The 24,420-nt window shown below is 37.6% G+C and overlaps 2 protein-coding genes and 1 non-coding gene across 5 annotated transcripts in view; 2 read left to right on the top strand and 1 right to left on the bottom strand.

Annotated features, from left to right (window-relative positions):
- Window positions 1-36: 36 nt before the first annotated feature.
- On the bottom strand, window positions 37-4,782 carry LOC106157228 (uncharacterized). The gene is made up of 4 exons (XM_013532818.3): window positions 3,183-4,782; window positions 1,245-1,485; window positions 792-969; window positions 37-511 (listed from the first exon to the last, which is right to left on the bottom strand). Exons 1-4 carry the CDS (start codon window positions 4,145-4,147, stop codon window positions 408-410), a joined length of 1,488 nt encoding a protein of 495 aa, XP_013388272.3. The 5' UTR covers window positions 4,148-4,782; the 3' UTR covers window positions 37-407.
- A 1,681-nt stretch (window positions 4,783-6,463) lies between these two features.
- Window positions 6,464-6,535, top strand: Trnaq-uug (transfer RNA glutamine (anticodon UUG)). Its single transcript has one exon. It is a non-coding gene; the product is annotated as a tRNA-Gln (tRNA).
- A 727-nt stretch (window positions 6,536-7,262) lies between these two features.
- LOC106157237 (N(G),N(G)-dimethylarginine dimethylaminohydrolase 1) overlaps window positions 7,263-24,420 on the top strand; it is a 24,294-nt gene continuing 7,136 nt past the window's right edge. For 2 of the 3 annotated variants that reach the window (XM_013532828.2, XM_013532829.2), the window contains exons 1-3: window positions 7,271-7,621; window positions 22,609-22,711; window positions 24,066-24,259. In XM_013532828.2, the coding sequence (XP_013388282.2) occupies window positions 7,316-7,621; window positions 22,609-22,711; window positions 24,066-24,259 (603 nt within the window). In that variant the 5' untranslated portion in view covers window positions 7,271-7,315. Of the gene's footprint in view, window positions 7,622-22,608; window positions 22,712-24,065; window positions 24,260-24,420 lie in introns of all 3 variants that reach the window. The other variant, XM_087007990.1, reaches the window with a different exon arrangement.

The raw sequence follows: 24,420 nt of genomic DNA, 5'->3' as shown, positions 1-24,420 counted from the left end.
ATTTTTCCTAATATAGTGAAGGACACCATACACAAGTCCTGGTCAGAAGTAATTTTAATTACTTAAAATATTCTATACATTAAGTGTAGCATCTGTGTTGTCAAGGAAAACAACATTATGCTCTTAAAATGTTTTTGTCATCACGATTTTTTCCGTAAACCATGAAATAAGAACGTTACTGTTTCGTTTTTAAATCATGTTGCGTGTATTTCCATAGTAAATACGAGACACGCAGTTCCAGCACATACGTATTCACCAAATATAAGTTTTTTCTGAGTGAGGCATTATTCTGCTAATATCACAACATGGACGTGACATCGCAAGAAGATAAGTCTTCAGTTCGCAAATGAATCTGATGACAATCCATTTGTTCACTTTTTACAACCTATTTTAAATTTTTTTTTTTGCTAGTTCCGAGTGAGTTTTCGTATAAATGTCTGACTCTCTGTATCTGGGAAAAGAGTGGACAAGTAAGTCCTGTTACCGTAGACAACCTCCTGGGGATCGTAACCTGAAAATGAATTATTGATATATCAAAATTGTTGAAGCACTGATTCCAAAAACGGAAAAATACATACATCAATATGCTATGATGTGGACTACGTGTTACATCAAATATTGTGAAGTATACTATCAAATTAAGTACAAAATATTTCTGTGGGAGCTCGCCTGTTGAAAGTTACCTGTGCTTGTGTGACGGGACCAGTATGTTTAATCAACAATATCGAACCAAAGAAATAAAGTAATGGCACAGTGTAGTTCTATCAAATGCATTGCGGCACTTTTTTTACCTGGAGATGAAACAACACTCATCAGAGCGTAAGACCCACTATCCTTATTAACGAGTTCAGCAGCAAACCACGTGTATCTTGAAATCGGCATTTGGAACTGCGCACGCGTGTCCACTGCGTGGTCCCCAAGTATGTATGTGGTATGCTTGTTCACAGTGGAGTGAGACAGTGTGTGAATCTGCATATCGAAAACATTATAAATACTTTAAAGAAGCAACCCAGCATGCACGTTACCCGTCGATTAACGAAATATCGACGCTAAAACGACGTCGAGTGCATGCTGGAAGAAAGGGATATGAGCTCTAAAAGCGTCAAAACTCACAAAAGTTATTATTGTTTACATAGTCCTGTAAAGTGTACTTTTTTTTACTTCTAAATGAATATTTCACGAAAATATTGACAATCTGTCAGGTCTTTATGTGTGAACTGAAAGACTATTTAATTAGACATTACCACGACGTTATCTCCGCAGTGATGAAACCACACCTCATCTGAACTAAGACGCCGCCATTCTGTTATATCCCTGTCTCGTAGCATATAATAGGTGGCGCTTCCAGTGGCCTTCTCGTCCCCAGCAGACGACATTTTTGCTGTCGCCCGCCATGTTGCCTTAAACCAACCACCTTTATTTGGAATTTCTTCCAGTCCCAAAGAGTCTATTAAATCTTTAGAAGTTGTGACACCGTTTATCTTTCTGTAATAAAACAGAAAAAAATTCTAAAAAAGGGCGTGATAAACAACAGCATCAATGCATATCGTTTTTTGTCTTGACGACGAAAAAAAAGAATTACAATAATACACAAAACAGTATATAAATAGCAATGGCAATGTTATTGTTAGAAAAGGGATGCAAACTTTTGTCTTGTGACATTTTGACCTTTAATTTGTCACCTGCAAATACCTGAGGATAAGAAAATAGTTCAAAATAGATTAGTGAAGTAATTGTTTTGCGCGTTCAGGTGTATGTAAAAGAGCCCTATTAATCGGCTGCACACCCCTGCTGTTACCAAGCCAATAACAGGCCAGGAAAAGAATTCACGCAGTTTACTTTCTCTATATTTCAAATGTATTCCCAAAATAAATCCGCGTGCATTCCTCGAGCCGCGTTGTTTATAATGGGCGACTGCACAGTACGAAATACACAAGTTCTAAATAGGCGCGCGTGTGCGTGTTTGGTTATGTTGATTATAAATCTATCACCATGGTGCCATACATATACCTTGGGTGTAAGACCTTGGTTTTACTTAGAGGATATAAAAGGGATTATTTGCAGCGACTATGCTTGAAATTAATACTTTTCGGTTTCTTTTCTTTTTTTAATTGCTGTCGAGGGAGCAGTGCGTGTATGAAATTGTATGTGTTCGAAGTTACGCCTATTCTGAATATTTTGCCAATTTAAAGGGGATAACCTCTATAACCCTCTGATGGGGTTTACTTACGAATAACTAAGTGTGCACACGACAACCAACGCCACAGTAACACAGACTAAGGCCACGGCGAGAAAGATAGTCCACGCCAACATTCTGCAACAGCAGCAACACGATCGAGACTCTTGTTTCTCGGACGTGCTGATACTCCTCCTCCTTTCTCTAAAAGTGTAACTGCCGTTTGGCTTTCCGTTTTCTCCCGAGAATTGTCTAGATTTCAATCCCAAGTGATCAGATCCCGGCTTTCCTATGTCCATGGTGTAATAAACAACCCCAGGTCCGGGGTGGCTGCCACTATTGACGAGCATCGTTCTATACGGCTCATCGGGATAATATTCCTCTCTGAAAGGGTCCGGCTGTGAATATTGGGGGTAAACCAACCTGGTTCCCCCAGGGCGTGGTCGGGTATCTCCACTCCCTCTACTGCCTACACGTTGTAAAGTTGTTATGTTGTATGGATGTTTTCTACTCATAGTGTTGCTATACATCTTCACTGCAGAATGTCTGAATACCAAGATATACCCAGCGCTTTGGTTAGGGAGGTGGTTCATGCGTAGAAATTAAAGCACCTTTAATGTTGTTTTAATGACAGCGACAGTGAAATGGCACGGCACCCGCCATACCTCCATTTAAAATACGTTCTAAACAGGTAGATTTAAGACATGACAAAATTAACATTCGAAAGTTTCATATTTGAAAAGAAAATCCGATATATCTCGCTGCTTTTACACTCACGCAAATCGGTTTTACTGACATAACACGGTAAAATATATATATATATATATATATATATAGAGAGAGAGAGAGAGAGAGAGAGAGAGAGAGAGAGAGAGAACTTTAGAAGTTGAAAATGGTGTAAGTGTAGCTTGTCTTTGTGGCTTCTGTCACAGTATTATTATACTTGTAAAAAAACATGCTGTGAGAAGTTACTGCAACATAAACGTGAAATAAAGGCAACACTTACGAAAATGCGACAGTTGTGATAAAAGTGAGGGCCACCAGTAGCATTAGCACAATTACCACCAATATCACCACACAGGGCGTGCATAGACAACGTCTCTTTAATGGCATCGAAGGTTCCCTCTCTACTTGACGCTGATAATCAATGTTTTTGTTTTGCTTCACAGGGTAAACTGAACTCTCGACAGTTGGCACGTAGCCTTTATCTTCAAGAAATATCGCTGGCAAAGCTTCACTGCTATGTTCCCCATCTTGCATAGAGCTCTTGTTAGAAACAACAGGTTTGGAAAAAGTTACAGGTAAAGATTGGAGGGATGATCTAGTTTCTGCGTAACCATTGTCGCTGCGATAGATGTGCTTATTACCGAAGGCCGCTCTAAACTCTCTGCGGGGAAGCTGGAGAGAGCGAGTGTCATAGTCATGTTCATCTAAATGACGTCCGGGAGAAAAACTACGTAAAACGGGAAGCGAATAAACTGACGAAGGCTTTCCTCGTCTGTCGTTCCTATGGGCGTAGTGGTGAGGCTCCCAGAAGAGATCGGGAGCTATCGCCGCTGAATTGATATTAGGTCGAATTTCCCGATTGCCCCTGTGCGGCACTTCTCTGTAAAGGTCGCCAGGAAGAGAGCGAATAGAATCGGACCTCTCGCATCCACCGACGAACCGAAGAGTTGGCTTACGTCTGTCGAAGTTGTCCGCCGAAGAGTGGTCCACCATCACCGAAGCTACAAAAGGTTGACCTTCAGTCTGGACATTGTGTTCCATTATTCTAACCGGTTTGTGAAGATCCCCTGGGAGAGAACGAATAGAATGTGACCTTTCGCATCCTCCTGTGCGATGAAGAGTCGGCCTTCGACTGCCGGTGGGAGGGTTGTTGACCATGACCGATGCCACAAATGGTCTACCGTCTCCATGGAGTGCCTCTCTGGAGTTATCTATCTCTTCCGGCACTGAGTATAACACAGACATGGTGTCTGGAGGGAGAGTCCTCTTCTTAAAATACCCTGTCAATGTATCGCTGAATTTGATGTAATACTTCTGATTTTATCCTCACTCTGTCTTTCTGTGAAGTATCGAAGTGTTGCTCTCTTTAATCTTTTCACTAGACATGACGTTTCGCTGTTTAGTGAATAAGACGCCCTCGAAATACCCACGTAGATTACCTGCTTACTTTTGTGCCCAAGTCTCTCTCACTCTGAAATCTAATACGCACCGGATCGGCCAGCCCTGGTATCAGGGCATATACCTACTTTAGCAAAGAGAGGGAGAAATGCTAAACTGTGGAAACTGGTTTTGTGAAATAAGAGAGGCGTTGTGATTTTATCCGAACCCGCCTTCAGTTAACGCCCTAATAAACCGCCAGTAAAACAACGCCAAGTGTTTACAAAGAAAACGAACGTGAATAAACAACTTTGTACCATAGGTAGTGTATTCAGCCACGCGACACAACACCTATAACTTTTATCAAGTTTTCCCTAACAAAAACAAAATATGTGTATATCTGGGGCTGGTCCAGGTTGCCGTGTCCACAGGTGCGTTCAGACGGGCAGAAACAGAACGGAATGTGCGGCAATTTATTTCACGATGAACGTTGCGCATAGCATTCGTGCTCATGTGTTAAAATTTGCACCAAACTCATTAACTTATTAACTTCAGTAGCGGACGGTAGAAAACTTGCGGTCAACAGCCCAGCAAGCTGACTGATGAAGTCAACGTGAATGCCGCAGCAAGTGTTTAACTTTCCTATTTGTGTGAACGCTTCATCATCAAAATGCCGTATCAGCCGACGTATAAGGGTCAGTGTATTTGAAAGCCCTTTTGTTGGGCCAAATCGGTGTCATTTTCAATAAAACAGGTTAGGCTGCTCAATGACCAGGTTAAAATTTTCAATATGAGCCACGTACTGTGGATTATACAGGTGGACATTTGTTATTCAAATCTGGATGTGTGTTTTTGTGCGAGTAATTTTGTTACCAGTTCAGCGCATGTCGGTACAATATATACCCTCTACTAGGGCCACAGGTTGATTTTTCACCAGATATCCACAGATATGTCGCTGGTTAAATTGACGTTTATTCTTTGCTCTGTGATAAATAAAATGTGCAGCTGTGGAAGAGGGTATACAATATACGCCTATATCACCAAGTTTCCGTTCATGGTTTTTATTGGGATGAAGGCCGTGCCCTTCATCTATAAATGAAGAACACGTAAGAGCATCATTGCAATAAGCTGTTGTATGAACTAATGAACTTTTCCGATATCTTGGCCCGTTGTCTGTTCCTCGACCTAGTTCTTTGGTGCCTTTATCACTTTTTAGTCTTGGCCAACACGATTTTATCTCTGTTTTTGTCTTGAAAAGTGGTAGAATATGTAAAATAAAATAACAATGATAAAGAGAAATAAAGAAGGGAAATACAAAGAAATACAGAAAAAAGATTTTTGCTGAAACACGTTCCCGGTACTCGGTAGGGCCTACATGTACATTCCCACATACAGACAGATCGAGGGAATGGGACAGTCAAAAGAAATTCTGATGCACTAACAACCAAAAATAATTGAGTAAACATATCTGTAATGTGGCAAAAGAGGTGAATTATAGTGCAATTGCATGAAGGAATTATTGGGAAAACTTCACAATCTACCTCGGTGGTTGGGTGGTACCTGGACCCCCTCTCCCTCTGCCCTTTATTTGAATCCTGGGATTTGCCCGATTTGGGTGAGGGAGGGGGGAGGGGTCGGGTCTGCGGGATTAAGAGGGGTCCCGAATTTATGTGCTAAGATTAACATACTGCGAGTGCAAGAACCAAGGGAGGGAGGACACTGATATTTACATAAATTAATTTAAACCTACACAATCAATCTCAAAAATGGTTTGAGGAAAATAAAGATAAATTACAGAAACATCCTGCCGGAAATTGTTCAATTTTTATGCGGACTATAAAATTAAAGTTTTTTTACTGTTTTTAACTGTTAACAATAACTTGGATTTTCTTAAGTGAATACATAGGCCTACATCTTGATAAGCTGAGATAGAGATGATATCCGACATTTCTATAAACGTGATTAACGGGACGCAATTTTACCTGGGGCGCAGACAAGCGGGTCTGATAGTTGTAGATATAATCTTCTTCTGACAATTTGATAACCGAGCCCTTTTCCATCGTAGGTGACCTTTTACTTGCTTTTTTTCTGTTGGATATTTACAAGACATTGTATTTAAATGTCACTGCAATGTTCATTCACATCTTGATGATTTTGGGTATATTGTTCCTTTGTATCAGAGGCGGTTCTATGGTGTAATGGTTAGCACTCTGGACTTTGAATCCAGCGATCCGAGTTCAAATCTCGGTAGAACCTAAAATTTTCTTACTTTTGACGTGAGGTTTCAGTTTTCAACAGCCAAGACACGCAACCAGAAGAAAAAGATGGACTCGGTCCACTATATCTCTATATCTTTCCTAGCCTATAATTGATAACAAATATCTTCTGAAAAAGAGACGGAAATGTGGAGACTGCAAATGGCCATTAATTATTACTGTAATTGATTTATATTTTTCTTTTTGCCTTTCTTCTTTTTGAATTTTTTTTAAATCTCTAACCTGCTGGTCAGCCTAACTTTGATTTTCCATGCAGGACGCCTTGCGGTGTCTAAATGTTTGTAATCTCAGATATTTTTATTACTTCGTTTTTTTTCTGTTTTTTTTTTTTTTTTTTTTTTTTTTTTTTTTTTTTTTTTTTTTTTGACAAAATGACCTAATACTTTGCTAATTTTTTTTGTTTACTTTTCCTCTTAGCAATGAACACATTTTCTGGTCAGTTGACCTGACCATCTTAACACAACACCAGTTACCTGAATGCAGCTGGCATGCTGTGCTTCACTTTAGAAAGATTACGCTCTCTAGGTAGCGCAACGTACTACTTTAGACCACATTTAGGATGGTTATTCTTCCGACTGTAAGAAGTCATGTTTAAAAGCTCATACGACCGAAGTGAAGAGATATTTGTTATTAAGTATTTATTCACTTGGACCCAATGGCTTTTATTTATCATTTCACACGGACCAGCTTTAGATAATTAGGTCAAAGTCTCGTTATCATATGCTATCCCGTCGTGCAATTTACACATTTATCCTCCAAAATGCCGACAGGGAAGGGCAAGGCGCCTGATGTCTTCAGGTATCACTATGCAATTGTTTCAAGGATTCCTAATAGTTTTAAGGACAGTAGCTTAAAACAGAAAGAACCGGCGAAACCTATCGATCTTGAGAAGGCGCGTCAACAACACGAAGAGTACGTCGAGACGCTTCGTAAACTCGGCATCGATGTGCTGGAACTTCCACTCGATGAGCGACACCCCGACTGCGTTTTTGTGGAAGACACCGCTGTTGTTATCAACGGCACAGCACTCATATGTAGACCAGGGGCACCGTCACGATTAGGAGAGGTAAGACATAGAGTTTGAGGCGTGGTTCTGACTGTGTGGCGTCGAGGAAAAGCGCACACCCCCGCCTTGCTTAAACGATCATATGCAAAACCCATCATCTTAGAAAACTGGGTCATTTTTAGCGTGGGTCTGATAGTAGTGATAGTAAACAAGGGCGCTTGCTTCATGTATAATAAGCTCCCAGTGGAAATGAGAAAATTCTTTTATTATCTAAAAAAAATGAGAAATAGCGTACACCAAGACGCGTGTGTAGTTTTGAATATAGTAGTTGGCTTGACCATCTTAATCATGTTATTGTCACTAGTCACCATCTAACAGGAAGGGGTCATCTGCAATATCAGATTGAATGACTCAATATTTCATGCTTTGGCCATTAAAAGTATGACCTTGTTTGGACTTCTTCCATATAACATGTGGTTGGTAGCATAAGTACTGAATCTTCACTCCACGTATGGACATTAATCAATCTTACAGCATAACTAATCTCTCTCTCTCTCTTTCTCTCTCTCTCTCTCTCTCTCTCTCTCTCTCTCTCTCTCTCTCTCTCTCTCTCTCTGAGTCTGTGCGTGTCTCCAAAAATTAAAAAAAAATATATATATATATTTTTTTTTTCAGTTATTCATCAGTCAGATTTTATAAATAGGATGTTAAGCTTTTGAGACATTAGGAAAAGCTTAAGATGACTTGTGAATTCTATCCTGAAATATACGTTTAAATTTGTTTTTAAAAGATCTTCAAGTAATCATCAAGATAATATATTTATACTAAAATACCAACCAATATTGTCTTTGGTGTGTAATTGGATATCTGACATTAAACCATGAAGAGAAACCATTTAATTACATTACCTGATAGCAGGAAGAATACAGGAAGAATGCAGCTGCATACATTATTATATACATCTGTGGTCAGTTCATTGCCATGGCAACCAGAAAGTGGACAACACGTCTGGTAATGGTTTTCTGCATAATTTTTATGTGAATTTATGTAAATTGTGAATTACTGCACCATAAATTGTAACAACATTTGGATAAAAATGAGAGAAGTTGCATTTATTAAATCATTGCTTTGTTTTAATTGCTAAATAGGATTGATTACTAGTAAGAAAATTTGGATAGCAAATTGGGTTCAAGTTCAGAGAAATTATCAAATGATGTGAAATGTTAAGAAATAACTGGATTGTATGAAATAGCCAAGTTATTACCCAATCTTTGATAAAAAAAATATTTGTATTTTTCAATGGAAATATTCCAACATTGTACAAACCAGCCATTTGCCATATAAATTTAATGATATCTAGCAGGCAATCAGGATTTTATAACTGTCTGTCTTGACCATGGCACATAAAAAATTTTCCTGTTTCCAAAATTAGAATACTATAGCAGTATGAATTCTATAAAGTTTAGTTTTAATCATGCGGTTAAATTCTTTGTGTGTATTGTTTATCAGGCACGCTTCCTTCATAGCAACTGACTGATACAAGGCATAGTTAATCATATAAAAGCGCTCAAGCATTACAGAGAAGGGTCAAGATGATCTTTTCCATCTAATATCTGCAGTGAAACATAATTGAAATTCATCACTAACAGTCTTTTCATATAGAAGAGATGACTTGCAAACTCTACACAAACCACTCCACATGATGAATGAACATGTATGAAAAAATGCTACTGATTTCTGTTCTTCTCTTCTTTATTTGGAAATAATGTATTCTTCACAATAGAAATTTAAAGCATAAAATCATAGATTATAATTTATACCCATCTGTGATATGTTTTATTATTATAAAATCTTTTCCTCAGATATCACAAAACAAAAAAATAAATAAATAAATAAATAAATATAAAGAAAAGAGAAAAAAATCCTTAGTAATGTATTGTAGAAATAAGATGTATGCTGTTGAAAGTCAGGTTATTTAGCATGGGAGGGTTGTTGAACTTTACGAGACCGTCTCACCCACTGGGATTCATTAATTGAACCTCATAGGGAAAGAGCTCTCTTAGAAAACATGCCTGGTTCATCTTCTTGGCTCATGTCATGAATGCCGAGCTGCTGCGAGGAAATTAATTTTGCTGTTTTGGGGGAACTTTTCTACAAATTGATGTGCTTCTTGGTTTCCAGTCCTTTCTACATATCATGGAAATTCCCATTAAGTCCCAAATTTCCCCTTTAATTTCTTTTTCATAAAAAATGTACATTTTTTTATTCTTTAAATTAGAATGAAGCAAATCAGTTTTAGTATATTTATAAACATTTGCTGAAACCATCTGACATCAGTGAGTTGTCCAAAACATGCTTACTAATATTACCTCATTGCAGGCATTAAAAGAAGGTTTTGTCAATATGTACACAGGAATACTTTTGATAAGATATCGGCACTAGTATTATCTGCTTTTCACCTGTATATAGTCCAAGAAAATCACACTGTTTTATATTTGCCAACAGGCAAGAACAGCTAATATCTTGCATTAATAGTGTGCATGTGTTCATGGTGTTTCCTTGGCCAACAAACATGCAGGCATTTAGGATGTTTTTCTGTTCATGGATCGCTTTGGGTCAACACAGTAAAAGACTTGGACATTTGACAGCTAATTTTACTATATACAGGGATGGCAAAATGTCAGGCTCTTAGCTCTGTAGAACATACGGTAAAGTCTTGAAAATTTTTTCGCTTAAAAATTAATTAATATTTTTAATTGTGTAAATCCGACTAATTTTTCAAAATTACCTCTCCCCGACTCCTGGGTATGACGAAATTTTCAAAAATCCGGCCTTTGGGCTTTTATCCTTAGCGACTGTTATCTTTGACCCTCCTATATTGTGGGATATTTAAAACTACTTCCTAAGTCGTTTTCTGGTGGTAAATAATAATATATTTATTACTGCATCTCGATTAAGTTAAATTTAACTTACTGTACCCGAAAATGTGTTGAGAATTATCTTCTCGGTAAGAAACATACCTCCTGATAGAGGAGAAGGATCAAGATAAGCTTAATTGCCTCCTTGCATTATAACCTGGCCGCGACATATTTAAAAAAATTATGCACTTGGCAACGTTTGTTGCATGCAGGGCTTTTCCCAGGATTGAATGTCAGGCCTTCTAAAAGTACCATCTGTAACTTCCTAAAAATTTACAGGGAGTTAAAATAATTGCTCCCGCAGACGATCTTCTGCAATTTAAGTTTCTTGAACTTATATGAAAACTGAACGATCTCTCGATGATGATATGAAAATTGCCTTTTCGTCTCGCTCGGATCGCGAACGATCTCCCTCTGACGATCTTACGCGAACAAAGTCCTGGCGATATATTACGCAAACGATTCTTCGCCGAAGATACATGTATGCCGTGAGCGGGGAAGGGGGGGGGGGGGGGGATAAAGATGAAATTAAAAATATATATTATTTATAATATTCAAAGGGGAGGGGGGGGGGTTAAAATAATGATCTCCCGCTGACGATCGTTTGCAAACTAAGTTCCTTGAACTAATATGAAAACTGCATTTTATTATTGCTTACATCGCGAACAATCTCCCGACGATGATATGAGAATTGCCTTTACGTCAAGCTAGGATCGCGAACAATCTCCCTCTGATATGATCTTACGCGAACAAAGTCCTGAGGATATTACGCGAACGATTCTCCGCCGAATATATACCGTGAGCGGGGGAGGGGGGGCTGTTTAAAGATAAAATGAAAAAGATATTTTTTAAATCCAAAGTGTGTGTGTCTGGGGTCTGGGGGGGGGGTGGGGAGAGTGAAATAATGATCTCTCGCTGACGATCTTCCGTTAACGAAGTTCCCTAAATCCCTTGAACTAATATAAAAATTGCATTTCATTCTTGCTTACATCGCAAACGATCCCGCGATGATTATCTTACGCGAACGATTCTCCGCCGAATATATGCCATGAGCGGGGAAGGGGGGGGGTTTAAGATAAAATGAAAATATATATATTATTTATTAAATTCAAAGGGGGGGGGGTTAGAATAGTGATCTCCCGCTGACGATCTTTTGCAAACTAAGTTCCTTGCAATAATTTGAAAATTGCATTTCATTCTTGCTTACATCGCAAACGATCTCCCGATGATGACATGAAAATTGCCTTTTCGTCTTGCTCGGATCGCAAACGATCTCCCGCTGATGATCTTACGCGAACAGAGTCTGCTATAAATATGAAAATTTTCTTCTTGTCTCGTTTGGATCGCGAACGATCTGTTGACAATATTACGCGAAAGATTCTCTGCTGAAGCTATGAAAATTGCCATCTCGTCCCATTCGCATTGCGAACGATCTCCATGGATGAGCCAGGTAATTGTTAAATGGTCCTAAATTGAGCATGGACATGAATAGAAGTGACGGGTACATTTCCCTTCGAGATAATATCTTGATTTTTCATTGTGTCTTCCTCATTTAGGACAGCCGCCGATAACAATAACGGCGTTACAAATGACAAAGCCGCGGCCTGTGACTTTTATTTGCCAGCTTGATAACGCACCTTGAGCCAGGTAATAGTAATGAAACTATTTAGACAAAAGGCCGATGTTCCCGCAATTAAGAACGGGGATTCACATCTTAACCACTTATATTGTGAGTAACCGCTCGCAGGGACGCACTATTGTTCCTATCTCCCATTGAGAGTGTTATCGGCAATGATATCCTGATCGTATCATTGTCTTGAATCAACTGACGCATTACCTTCATGTTTGAGCTGGACAACGCGGCCATATTTGGTGACGAACTTTTCAAAAATTATTGAGTACCTCATTTTCAAGGTCGACGAAGTTTTCAAGGGGAAAAAAATTACCTCGGCGGAAAATCGTCTGCCGACGAAATTTTCAAGAACGACGAAATTTTCAAGACTTTACCGTAATATAAAGCGATACTTCTCCTAAAATGCCAGCAGGAAATTAATATTAAAAGAACACCAATCCCTAAGTAAAAAATGATGCACTAGTATTTTATCTGCCTGCCAATTTGTTAATGCCCAGATAAAATCTTGACAAGATGGAGAATCACATGGGCAAAAGAAGTTCCAGGTGCTGCAGCCTTATGATAAAGTTGGTTTTATTGATTCCCCCCCCCCCCCCCAGCAGATCAGCTCCCCACTCTGTCCCCCAGCATTCACTAAGGTGGACTACTGCTGAGCTGGAGACTGTCTGATTACTACACGCACTACAGAGAAATCTAGATCTAGAATTTTATAGCCCATCTTTTTTTTTTTACCAAAGGATGGTTTAAATATGTGTGTGCTCTGATGAATGGCTGATGAACAGTTTGATTTAGGTGTACTTTACATGGATTTATTGGTTTAAAGTTTGGTATTTAGGCTAAGAATACTATTCAGCCTTGAGGCCTTACTCTGGATCAGAAACAGGACTAAATGAAGTTATCATGAAATCCAAGTTGATTTCCAGACTAATCTAAGATTTAGTGAGTCTTAGTGAATTTTGATCATGAAACAATAATTCAGTTTCTATTTCAGGAAAGGGTGTAAATGTAATTTTGTAGCATAAATACAGTTTAATGGTTTGATGTGAATGACCGTAGCTATTTTTCAGAAACTTGTCAACCATTAATATGAATTTTTTCTGTGTACTTAAAAGACCTATACTTTGTATATGAAAATATTTTTTACTTTTTCTTTTAGCTTAGATTCTGTAAAAAAAAAAGCAATTTGAACAGGTGGTAGTAGTTTCATTACTGAAAGGTCTGTAACATGCCTGTAGACATAAGTTCAAGCTAGAAAACTTGAAAAATTAAAGAATCCGAAATTCCGTGTTTTTGTTGCTGTAAGGGCCTCAAAACTGCACTCAGCATTTGTCATAATACCTGCCTGATCCACCTGTTTACAGGTATCATGTTTTACCTGAGTTACCCAACTCTTAGGAATTTATGTCTAAAGGCATGGAGGGTTCCTAGGAAGAAAAAAAGTACAAATTTCCTGTGGTTATTTTTTCGCCTATCACTCATTTGGGAAACATTTAATTTTAATGCACATCTGTTAAGTCATAAATTTGATGCTTAAGGTTTTATGAAAGAAGTTCTGATATCTTTATAGTCTTTAAGATAAATACAAGATAAAGAAATGGTAAGATAAACTTGAGTAATTTTTTGATATTTGCAATGAGTTTAAGCTCACATGATAAGCTGGTATAGTAGAAAATCTGTCCTGATATTTGTGCACAGTAGACCGAGTTGGAAATCTTCACCTTTACTGCATGAGTCATACCAGCAGAGTGTGGTATAAGTGGGGTTACGGTTGTGTCACAAATCTGCCTGGCTTTATATTTTATATGTGTACAGTATGTATACTAGGTGAGTTGTGGGGGCGTCCATATCTATAGCCGTTGTGTTAATGTTGGGTAAAAAATGCAGTGCAAGAATTAAGAAGCTTGTCTGGTCTGAGACCGATATATAGTGGTCTGGCAGTGAGATTGATTTTTATGTATATATGTATATGTATGGACTAAAAGGGACATGTTTTTAAAAATTATTATTATTATTTTTTTTTTTTTTTTTGGGGGGGGGGCTGGCATGGGGGCTTTATAGTTGTGTCATATTTGTGTAGAAATTCATGAAAAAAGTGTCTACCTTGAGAGTGAGGTCTAGCAGTTGAAGGGCTGTGGTATGTGAAGACGCCACCTTTTTAGTCAGTCCTGGAGTTCAGCTAAGATTATTTAATTCAATTCAATTCAATTTATTTCTGTACTGGTACATAGATTGTCATGACCTTGTACAATATGATATACAAATGATGATACAATACAGTTAGTGTATTACCATCTTTATATAATGAAGATAAGTACTAGTAAAATTACTCATAAAATATTCTATCTAAGCATTGAGATAAACCTTGGTGTGATTATAAATTTACCATAAACATACTATAAACATGTTACACAAAAAGAATATGTTTTTAAAGAACTTAAAACCACCGTTACATAGCTGTTTACATGGCTGTTTGATGACATTGATAATTACGATTAATGACAATTACATAAGACATATAAGTAAATAAGTTACACAGATATAAATATTGTGCCATGTTCAGTCCCACTGCCGAGTCACTTCTCACAACAGTGGGACCATACACTGACATTTTAAGGGATATGCTAAGAGTTACCAAGCAGAGCAACCACTTCACTTCTTTTCTTATATGATTTGATTATAAAGTTGGAGAGGGACACTAAAGTATCTTTGTTGGCACTGTTAAATACATGGCATAATTGACTGTCTGGTGGCCTTGAATCAGCTTTTAGGAATGAGGTTTTACTGAAAAAGGTGACTCGGTCTGTTTTGTACATTGGGCATTGGAATATAAAATGGTATTCATCCTCAATTACCCCTTGTGTGCACAGGCGACAGATTCTGTCGCACCTTTCAGTTTTTGGCCTGGTGTGCCGCCCAGTTTCGATGTGGAGTTTATGGTCACTAAGACGTAGTTTAGCAAGGGTTGATAAGGTGTCGTAATTTGTTATTTTATCAACATAAGTTGCCCTTTCACACTTTTGGTTAAGTATACGGAAAAGAGATAATTTACTGTTGGCTTGAAGTTTGCTATTGCATATTTGGGTAAAGTGGTCAGTTTGTCTTTGTTTGAAAATTGTGGTGAAGTTTTTTGGAGGTGACTGGCTAAGCCACACATCACCAAGGCCAAATGTGAAAAGGATTTTTCGGATACCCTCAGACCATGACATACAAGCTGGTCTGAGTGTGTGGACTGCGGGTGGGACATAGGGTGTCAGCAACTTGTAACTATTTATCTCTTGTATGTATGCTTGTTTCATTAGTGTAGCATCAGACATTTGAATAATTTTACACCATAGTTTGACAGATGCAAACTGTATTTTGGTATAGAGGGGAAGGCGGCCAAGTTCAGTGTATACACCATAGTTTGATACGTTTTGATGGAGGCCAAGGATTTGTTTGCAAAATTTTAAGTGCAACTTTTCTGTAGGGCAGTTATCCGTTGACACCGAGTAGCCCCATATCTCTGAGCAATATGTAAGGATTGGGGAAATGAGGGTATCAAATAATTTCTCTTTTAAGGATGTGTTAACATTACTCTGAAGTGGAAGAGACTTGGACAGACTGAAGAATGCCTTTGTAGCACGTTGTAGGAGATTATTTTTGGTTTCTGTAAAGCTTCCTGATCGATTTAGAAGGAGACCTAGATACATGTATTTGTTGACCTCTTGGATTGGTTTTCCATACAGGAAAAATTTTTCACTGTGAGCTTTTGATTTTGAGTTGAAAATAACTACTTTAGTTTTGGTGACATTTACAGTCAGTCTCCACTTGTTACAGAAATTTTCTACTACTTCCAAACTTTGCCTTAGCCCATTGGGGGTCTTGGACATAAGGATGAGGTCATCAGCATAGAGTAAACCTTGTATTGGTATTCCATTTATATCTGGACTTGCAGCACTTTCGCTATCAATTGATCTAAGAAGGTCGTCAATAAAAATATTAAAAAGAAATGGGCTCAATGTGTCACCTTGTTTTACACCTAGTGTTGTATTAAAGGCCGGGGATATACCACTACTTGTCTTAACACATGCTTGGGAGTTTTCATACATGCTTTTAATGTTTTTGTACATAAGTCCTCTTATTCCTAGAGTACTTAGCTTGAACAGTAGTCCGTTCCTCCAAACACTATCGAATGCTTTTGAAAAGTCAATGAAACATGTGTATAATTTTTTCTTTCCTTTCATAAATTTTGTAATAATGGACTTAAATATAAAGATATTATCTGAAGTACCATGACCATGTTTAAACCCAGTTTGATGAGGTAGGGGTATCCCTTGTTGGGATGCGTGTGCTTGAATTCTGTTTAACAGGACCGAGTTGTACAGCTTTCCGAGGCAGCTTGTAATAGATATTCCCCTGTAGTTGTTAACATTTGATTCATCACCAGATTTGTGGATAGGGACTATATATGCCTTGTTCCATATTGATGGGTACTTAGCACTTTTGTATATGATATTGAACAATTTTACAATTACATCTATAAGATAATCCTTCCCTGATTTTATCATTTCGTTGGTTACCTTGTCTTCCCCTGTTGATTTGCCATTTTTCAATTTTTTTATATTGCTCATGATCTCATCAGCACTAATGTCATGGTCAAGTGCAGTTCTGTCTGGAGAATTCATTTCACTTTGCCTTTAATGTGCATACTATATACTGGTATGATTTTTAAAAAAGATGACCGTTTGATGTGCTGACACAATGAAGATTGAGATTTAAGTTTTAACTGCTTGAAATTATCAATGTCTGAGATTCATCAGAAACTGTTTATCTTTCCGTAGGTTTATTGGTTTACAGTCAGCAATATGTGCACTTTTTCCTAATCTCATTTATGGATGACTTCAGTCCTAACCATCTGTCTTTTTAGCCACACTAAGATCAAGGCTTTGTTATTGTAATCCCTCAAAGACCAACGTATTGTGGGGAAAGCTAAATACTTAAGGTTGACGTATGCTAAAAGTGTCTGGGGAATGAAATAATTTTGTAACTTGATAAATGGTTTGGAAGAATTACAAGCATTGTGTTTAGGAGGAATGCATCATAACAGTGAGCATTGACCATGTTTGAATGAACAAATGTTCTTATTCATCCATTAGAATCAAGAATATGAAGTGAATCAAATACTAGAACTTGTGAGGTAAAATTCAATGGGATTTGGACACTGGGGACAATTCCAAGCAGTGTGACAATGAATGAGACGACCAGGTCATCAGAGCCATAACTTGGTGAAAGGTGTCAGGGGTCGCTTTCAGAACAGTGAACGAACTTGTCCGAGGGTCGAATATGGCCAACCCACTGGAATACTTCCCCACTTGGAATCTATTCATTGTCTATTAGGGGATTAGAAGGCAAGCTCTGTAGTTGGACCCATGTTTGACCCTAGGACTAGTTAGTCCACTGTTCTGAATGTGGCCAGGGTGAGACCACAGTGTTGGCTTGTTGTTAGATATTATACCTTATGGTCCATACTTTGATTTATCTGTGCTTTGATGGATTTGATTTATCATTTTATAATACTACAGGAATAGAGCTCTGCTTGATAATTACATGAAAATTTTTGTGGGGAAGGTAGTCACCAGGAAACTCGACACAGGGGAAAGTAAAGATAATTATGGGATAAGGCTAATAAATCATAATAACATTATGAAAATCAACTGAAAAGAAAGATGTAATTATTAAAATTGGTTATCATTTTATTCTTGATTGACCAAGTTTATGGGCCAGCCGTGTTACCCTGGAGTCAATCTAATATGTTCCTGTGCTAAAAAACAGTTGTTGTTCATAGCATGAGGTCAAGATATCTTGTTTAGATTTTTTTCCTTGTTTAATAAAGGATTCTTATATGAATTGACTGTGGCAGGTTTTACGTGTGTAGGCACTTAGCTGACATGATTAGGTCTTACATTACGCTTATTTGGGGGGATAACATTTCAAGGAAAAAAAAGGAAGAGAAAGTGAAACCCACATTGCAGTTTTTGTTAATCTAATAAATAATCCTAATGCTCAGTGACTCATTGATTGAATTTAAAGCCTTTATCAGAACAAGATAAAATGTTATTTTGAGTTGAAAAATTACTGGGATATTAATCATCTCAGGAAATGTTTTTCTTTTGAACCCACCCCCACCTACAACACACACACACACACACACACACACACACACACGAACATGCACAAACAAACGGTAACGTGAATTTTATACAAAGGAATCGGTTTTCTTTGCAGTAGGGAAATAAGTCATGCGCTGTCTGTGGCCCAAAAAAAGGAAGGGGGGGATGCATTGTGATGCAGGCTGTCACTAGGAGGCTGTTCCAACTGGACTGTTAATGGAATGTGGTCTAAAAGCATACTGTTAGGAAAGCTTGGCCTAGGAGCAACATTAACACAGCAGGAAGGAAGTAGGGAGACCAGAGGGATCTGATAATATGTCAGGTTAGATGCAGTAAACCACAGTTAGGCTGTCAAGTTGCATTGATTGGGCTGGTCTAAGTATAGGGAACTGAAAAACATCTTTTTTATTACGAATTGATGTGGTCTTCAGGGGGAGAAAGTCTTTCTGGAGGTACCTGTTAACTCTGGATTGAGGACACTTAATAGTTGATGTAAATTAAAATATAATGGAAGACAAAACAGAAAGTGAAGGGAGGGGAATACCAACAAAATACCATGAAAATCAGTTTTGACGTGTGGTTGCACCTCATCACATTCCGAATTTTTCATAATGAACATTATTATTTCACATGGGTTTTTGTTTTCCCCTTTTTTTTAATGATCAGTGGTAAAGACGTGAATTTTGAAAAGAGAGAGGGCAAATCTACTAATATTCCCTTTCTTTAAGCCAAAATCAATTTGCAAGCTAGTAGTTGGAAGCTGGCTGTGCCACCTCCTCAGTTGAATACCAGTCGCTGGTGGCAAGCTCTCCCCAGTTGTGGTATACCTACACAAGGCTGGCAAGTACATTTCATTATAAATGACAAATGCAATTTGTTGGAGTTGGAAATAATGCAGGATAATTTGAAGCTTTTACCTCCTACAGGATTCAAAACAGCAGAGAAAAAACATGTTTTCCCTCCTTGTAGTGCTTACAGAAGAAAATTTAAAAATCGAGAAAAGAGAGAGCACATACCTCTGTCAAGGGAACTCAGTTCTTATTGGTAAATAGATCACTACCCAAATCTACTTGATTATAAGATTTCTGACCAATCCCTAATTTTTTTCAAAATCCATTCCCAACTTTTTGAGTTACTGTAGGTGGTTAAGAAAAAACTGAAGGAGGAAGAAGCATAGCCTCTTTGTTGGAGAGTTTATAGGCCCTGTGACAGCCATTAGCATTATCCCAGGACTGCGTTCCCAATCGGCTCTCGATCTATGTAAAAGAATTTTAATCTAGCTGTGTGACCCACAGGATAAACAGAAATCATGGTCAGCTGTTTCAGCCAAGTGGCAGTAGTAGATACTATTTCGGTGAACCATTTTCTGTGATCTATGAGGTCAAACACATACACTGATTAATGCGTCTAAATTAAATGTTGTTTCTAAGTCTGTGTACTGTAACCAGTATTTTTTTTTTTTTACCAAGATTGCTATAATGCAGTACATGCATTAGTCTAAGCTGATATGAAAATTACCTCATAGATCTATGTTTAGCACAGATGCCCATCAGTGTAATGTCTAAGTAACAAAATTGCAAAATTCTCCAATCTGTTATGTGATATTGAGTTACGTTACTTGGAGGATTCCTGAAATGTGAAAGTCGAGATCTTAGAAAGTAGTACTAGTACATACTTGGATCAATCTTATTACTGTGGCAGTGTGCAGAGATAAATTAAGAGTTTGATCAGTAAGCAGGTTATGAAATTATAAAATTGCATGATTATAAGTGTTTGTTCACAAAAAGTATGAAATAATTTCCAGACGTTGTGTATATATATATATATATATATATATATATATATATATATATATATATATATATATACATACATACATTATATGTATATGTAGCTGATGAAAAAACTTGTCACCTAAAAAAAAAGCAATCAGCTTGGGCTCACTCCTAATGAAATTATCGTTCTGTGTAGATCGATCCAACTGCATGAAAATGCGCTGAATGCAACCAGATTAACAGATTAACATGTCCTGCAGAGTTGGTTCGATATATATGTAGAAGGATAGTTCATTAGCAATGAGCCCTAAAAGATATGCCGGAGAAGTGAGTCTTTTCACATAGCAGACATATGATCAGCTGGTTATTTTGGTCCACTTGGATGCCTAATGAATAATTTGGATCAGGTAAATAGGTTAGGGTTTTTTTGTGTGTGTGCACTTGGATGGGGTAGGAATGTTTGAGATATGTACCATTGCTTTATTAGTAAAACAGGAAAACCCCTTCTGGATCATAGTTATACTTGAATTGCTATATTAAACTGAGCAATGATTGCTATATTATTTCCAGGAATTCTTTTTTCTTGGAATGGTCTCTGATTTAGAAGATTTATAGCTGAAAGATAAAATATCATTGGAATGATCATATCAGTGTTATGCCAGACAAATGATAGGCAATCAGATTGATGGATATATATTGCTGCTAAGACTTGTCTTCCTAAAGGTTAAAAAGGTTAATACAGCAGCATGTTCATCATATCTGATGTAGTAAGTTGGGCATATTCAGCATTTGGAGGTGACAGGTCCATTCAGATGTGGTGAACAAGAGCGGATACCTGGTTGAAGGGATTCCAAAATGGCAGTCACAGTTTTGGGCAGTGACTCCTGATTGCTCAGCTGGAACCATTTTTGGAATATTATGGGATGCACTGTGTATGCATTTACTCTGAGGATATATGTTGAAGGCTTTTGAGCTTTCTTATGAAATTTCCACCAGTTGCTGAAAAAGAAAGTTTATTTTTGAAGAAAATCCACTTTCAACTCTGTTTTCAGCTGTAGCTAAAGAAAAATGTATATGTATGTATTTGAATATAAATCCCTGTGTATATTTTCACTACAAGTAACGTGTGTTATTCTAAGCAATAGTTCCTATCAGTAAGTCATTCTAGAATATCAGAAATTGTGCAGAAAGTGTGTAAGTGATTTAGGTGCACCTGATTTTAGTATATTATAGATATACCGAGGTGTACGTGAGTCGTCCAGTTATATATAAATACTCATATATACTGATTTATTACCACTTCTGTTGCAATGGAACACACACCAAAGTACTCCCATGTCTGGGAAAACTAGATAGCATGCTGGGTGATTCATTCACTTTGCTTGATAAAATACACGGAAAGCCTGGAGAAACTGATTTGAAAATGTTGTACTTGTCAGTTCGCAGAGTGTGCATTGTACTGACTTCATCAATTTCACTTTGTCAAATACGCACAAGAAGTGAAAGCACAGCAATTTGCATGAAAAACAAATGGTGTTTTTGAAAATTGGATGGCAGCAGATAATGTTTTTCTAATCAGACTTGTTTGACATGTTTAACAAACAAGCAAGGGGAGGTGATATGTATTGGTTGTGAATTACTATACATGTGTGGAATCTGGATTGACATTGTGGATTATATAAGGAAAACAGTGATTCTTGCGGTTTGTATGGGTTCTGTTTACTGTCATATTCTATTCTACCCTTGCATATGAAGTTGTTATTTAATGGTGAAGATGATTTACTTCCACTATAGAACTTGTGTAAAAATCAATAACTTATTGCCACTTTATAATCTTTTTTTTTTTTTTTTTGCTTTAAAGTGAAATTTAAATAATCAACACAGTATATTATCTATACTCTTGGTTATAATCATCAATGTACAACAACAATGCCATCAACAACAACAACATACAGCTGCAGTGAATATTACACTGAATAACTATTGATTCTTTCCCCTGTTCCATAAAATGCGAATTTGTGATATCCACAAGCAGGGCCCATCTTGGTAACTCACAGGCCATGCCTGTGCATATGTATTGACCTCAATTGATGTAATGTTCCTTGTTCACATTTGTATGCATGATGATGATGATGTTGGAGGTGATTATAACACAGAGTATTAGAGTGTGGCGTGAGGATGTTATGGCTGATGGTTAATATTGTCTGTGCTTAGAGAAGATAAGTGTTGAAGTGATAGACTGCCTATGGAGATGTAGTACATATTGAACCCCTAGGGAGTGGAGAGTTATGGCTGGGTGGGGCTGTTGGGAATGAGAGCAAGTACTGTATGAGGGTGGTCTGTTAAAATTACCCAGTCAAGTAATTGATACATTTGAGAAATATTTTTGTAGGGTGCTGCATAATTGAACAACAACTATATATATATAGTTTTAACTAAAATCATAAATAAGGCCATATTAATATTAATAATTTTTAATTGAAATATCAAAATTTTATTGTGAAACTTGTGGAAGGACCAAAACATTTTCGCAAGCCAGTAATAACAGAGCACTTTTTGGTGTGTGTTTTAGGTTGCAGTGATCCGGCAGACACTGAGGAAGGAGCTAGGACTGAAGATAGTGGAAGTGGACAATGACAAAGCAACAATAGATGGAGGAGATGTGTTATGGACAGGTGAGAGTCTACTGGATGTCCCATCTTGTCCTATTTGTGTTATTTTTGAAATTTCTAGGCCTGGAAAACTGAAATGATAATACAGACACAACTGAAACAAGGGGCATATATGCTAATTAATAACAAAATAAAAAAAAAAACTATCCTGATAATAATCCCAGAAACAACTGAGGCAGTGTTATAGACACATCTTAAACAAGGACATGTGCTCTATAACAAAATTACTAGTACAATGTTATGTATGTACAGCAGACACTGTAGTACAGGCACATGTATATCTAAAAAAAAAAGACATTTTTGGCGTAATAACTTAGATACACTTGACACAGTGGCATTGGCACTTCCTAGACAACAGAATAGGTGCATCTTGTATCTTCAGACTTGCTGGCTGTTAGTGAACCAATTGCTCTGCTGTTGCCCAATATATTACTTTATAGCCTTCCGCAAGGTTTTTACAGGCATTACAAGTGCAGCCTACACAACTGTTGTTGGCTGTCTCTTAGATTGGTATGGACAGTGTGGGGGATGGGGATGGGAAAGACATCTGCCTATGGTATGAATATACTGAATATCAAAGAGTTCAACTCAGGCAAAATACATTTTTAACTGATATGTTATTTGAGATAGCAGTCATTATTGTTAAAAATGCTGTATATGGAACAGCACATTGGTAGATTAACTCAATTTTAATGTCACGCCAGATGCTTAAAATGTTCTGTTTGAGAAAAGAATGTGATGGCCACTGTTTTAACTTTCCAGATTTGTTTTAACTTTAAAGTTTTGAGATAGTGAAGTAAAGTGGCCAACTTTATAAAAAGAAAGTTTCATTGGGTAAAAAAAGGGAAAGAATTCTGTCAGAAAGATGCTGATACATTTTAAGATAATTCTGTGACAGTTAGGGGGCTGCTACAGTAATATATATTTACAAATATATTTAGGGCCAATAATGAAGCTTAAGCAAAGAGAGATTTATATTTTCTTTTCACTGTTTCTCTCCAGGCAAGAAAATTGTTGTCCAGTTATATGAAACTGGCTTACAGAGAATGCTCAGGCTGTGGTCAAGGGGTTTCAACAATTTTCAACATGGCTTGATTATAGGAATCGATGTAATCAGCTTGATCGTCTGACACGCTGCCTTTGCAACTTAAAGTACTTGGGTAAAGTCAGGGGGGGTGGGGTTGTTTGTGGTCCATGATGCTGCCTTTGTGAAGGAGCATGTCAGACAATTAAGCTTATTACATTGACTGCGCCTTAGTGAGAATTCACCCCGAGATAGATTGATCCTGCTGGACCGATAACTTTTAATCTTAACGCAGCCATAATGTTTACCTTTTGTCCTAATATCCTTTTCCAGGCAAGGAGATCGTGGTTGGTCTTTCTGGCAGAACCAACCAAGAGGGTGCCCAGGCCATAGCCAAAGCTTTCCCAGAGTATGCCACCTGCATGGTGCGTGTGGAGGGGGCTCTCCACCTGAAGAGCCTCATGAGCATGGCAGGGCCAGAGCTTATTGCAGTTAGCAGGTCCCCAGCTGCACAGAAAGTACTGAAGGTGATCACATTTTTATAGCCCAAGATGGTAGTTTGTTTTCAATGCATGAAAAAGAATCAGAGATTTTTAGTGGCAAGTTGTGTTGAGTTTGAAGGTTTTGCTAAGTGGTAAAAATTATTTCCAGACCAACCAACCCAACCCTTCAGTTCTAAAATGAAAAA

The sequence above is a fragment of the Lingula anatina genome, chromosome 3, assembly GCF_051362555.1.
Source record: "Lingula anatina isolate TDL-2025a chromosome 3, LinAna3.0, whole genome shotgun sequence".
Lineage (NCBI taxonomy): Eukaryota > Metazoa > Brachiopoda > Lingulata > Lingulida > Lingulidae > Lingula > Lingula anatina.
Note: the sequence above shows the minus strand (reverse complement) of the source record. Positions and strands in the feature narration are given on the sequence as shown.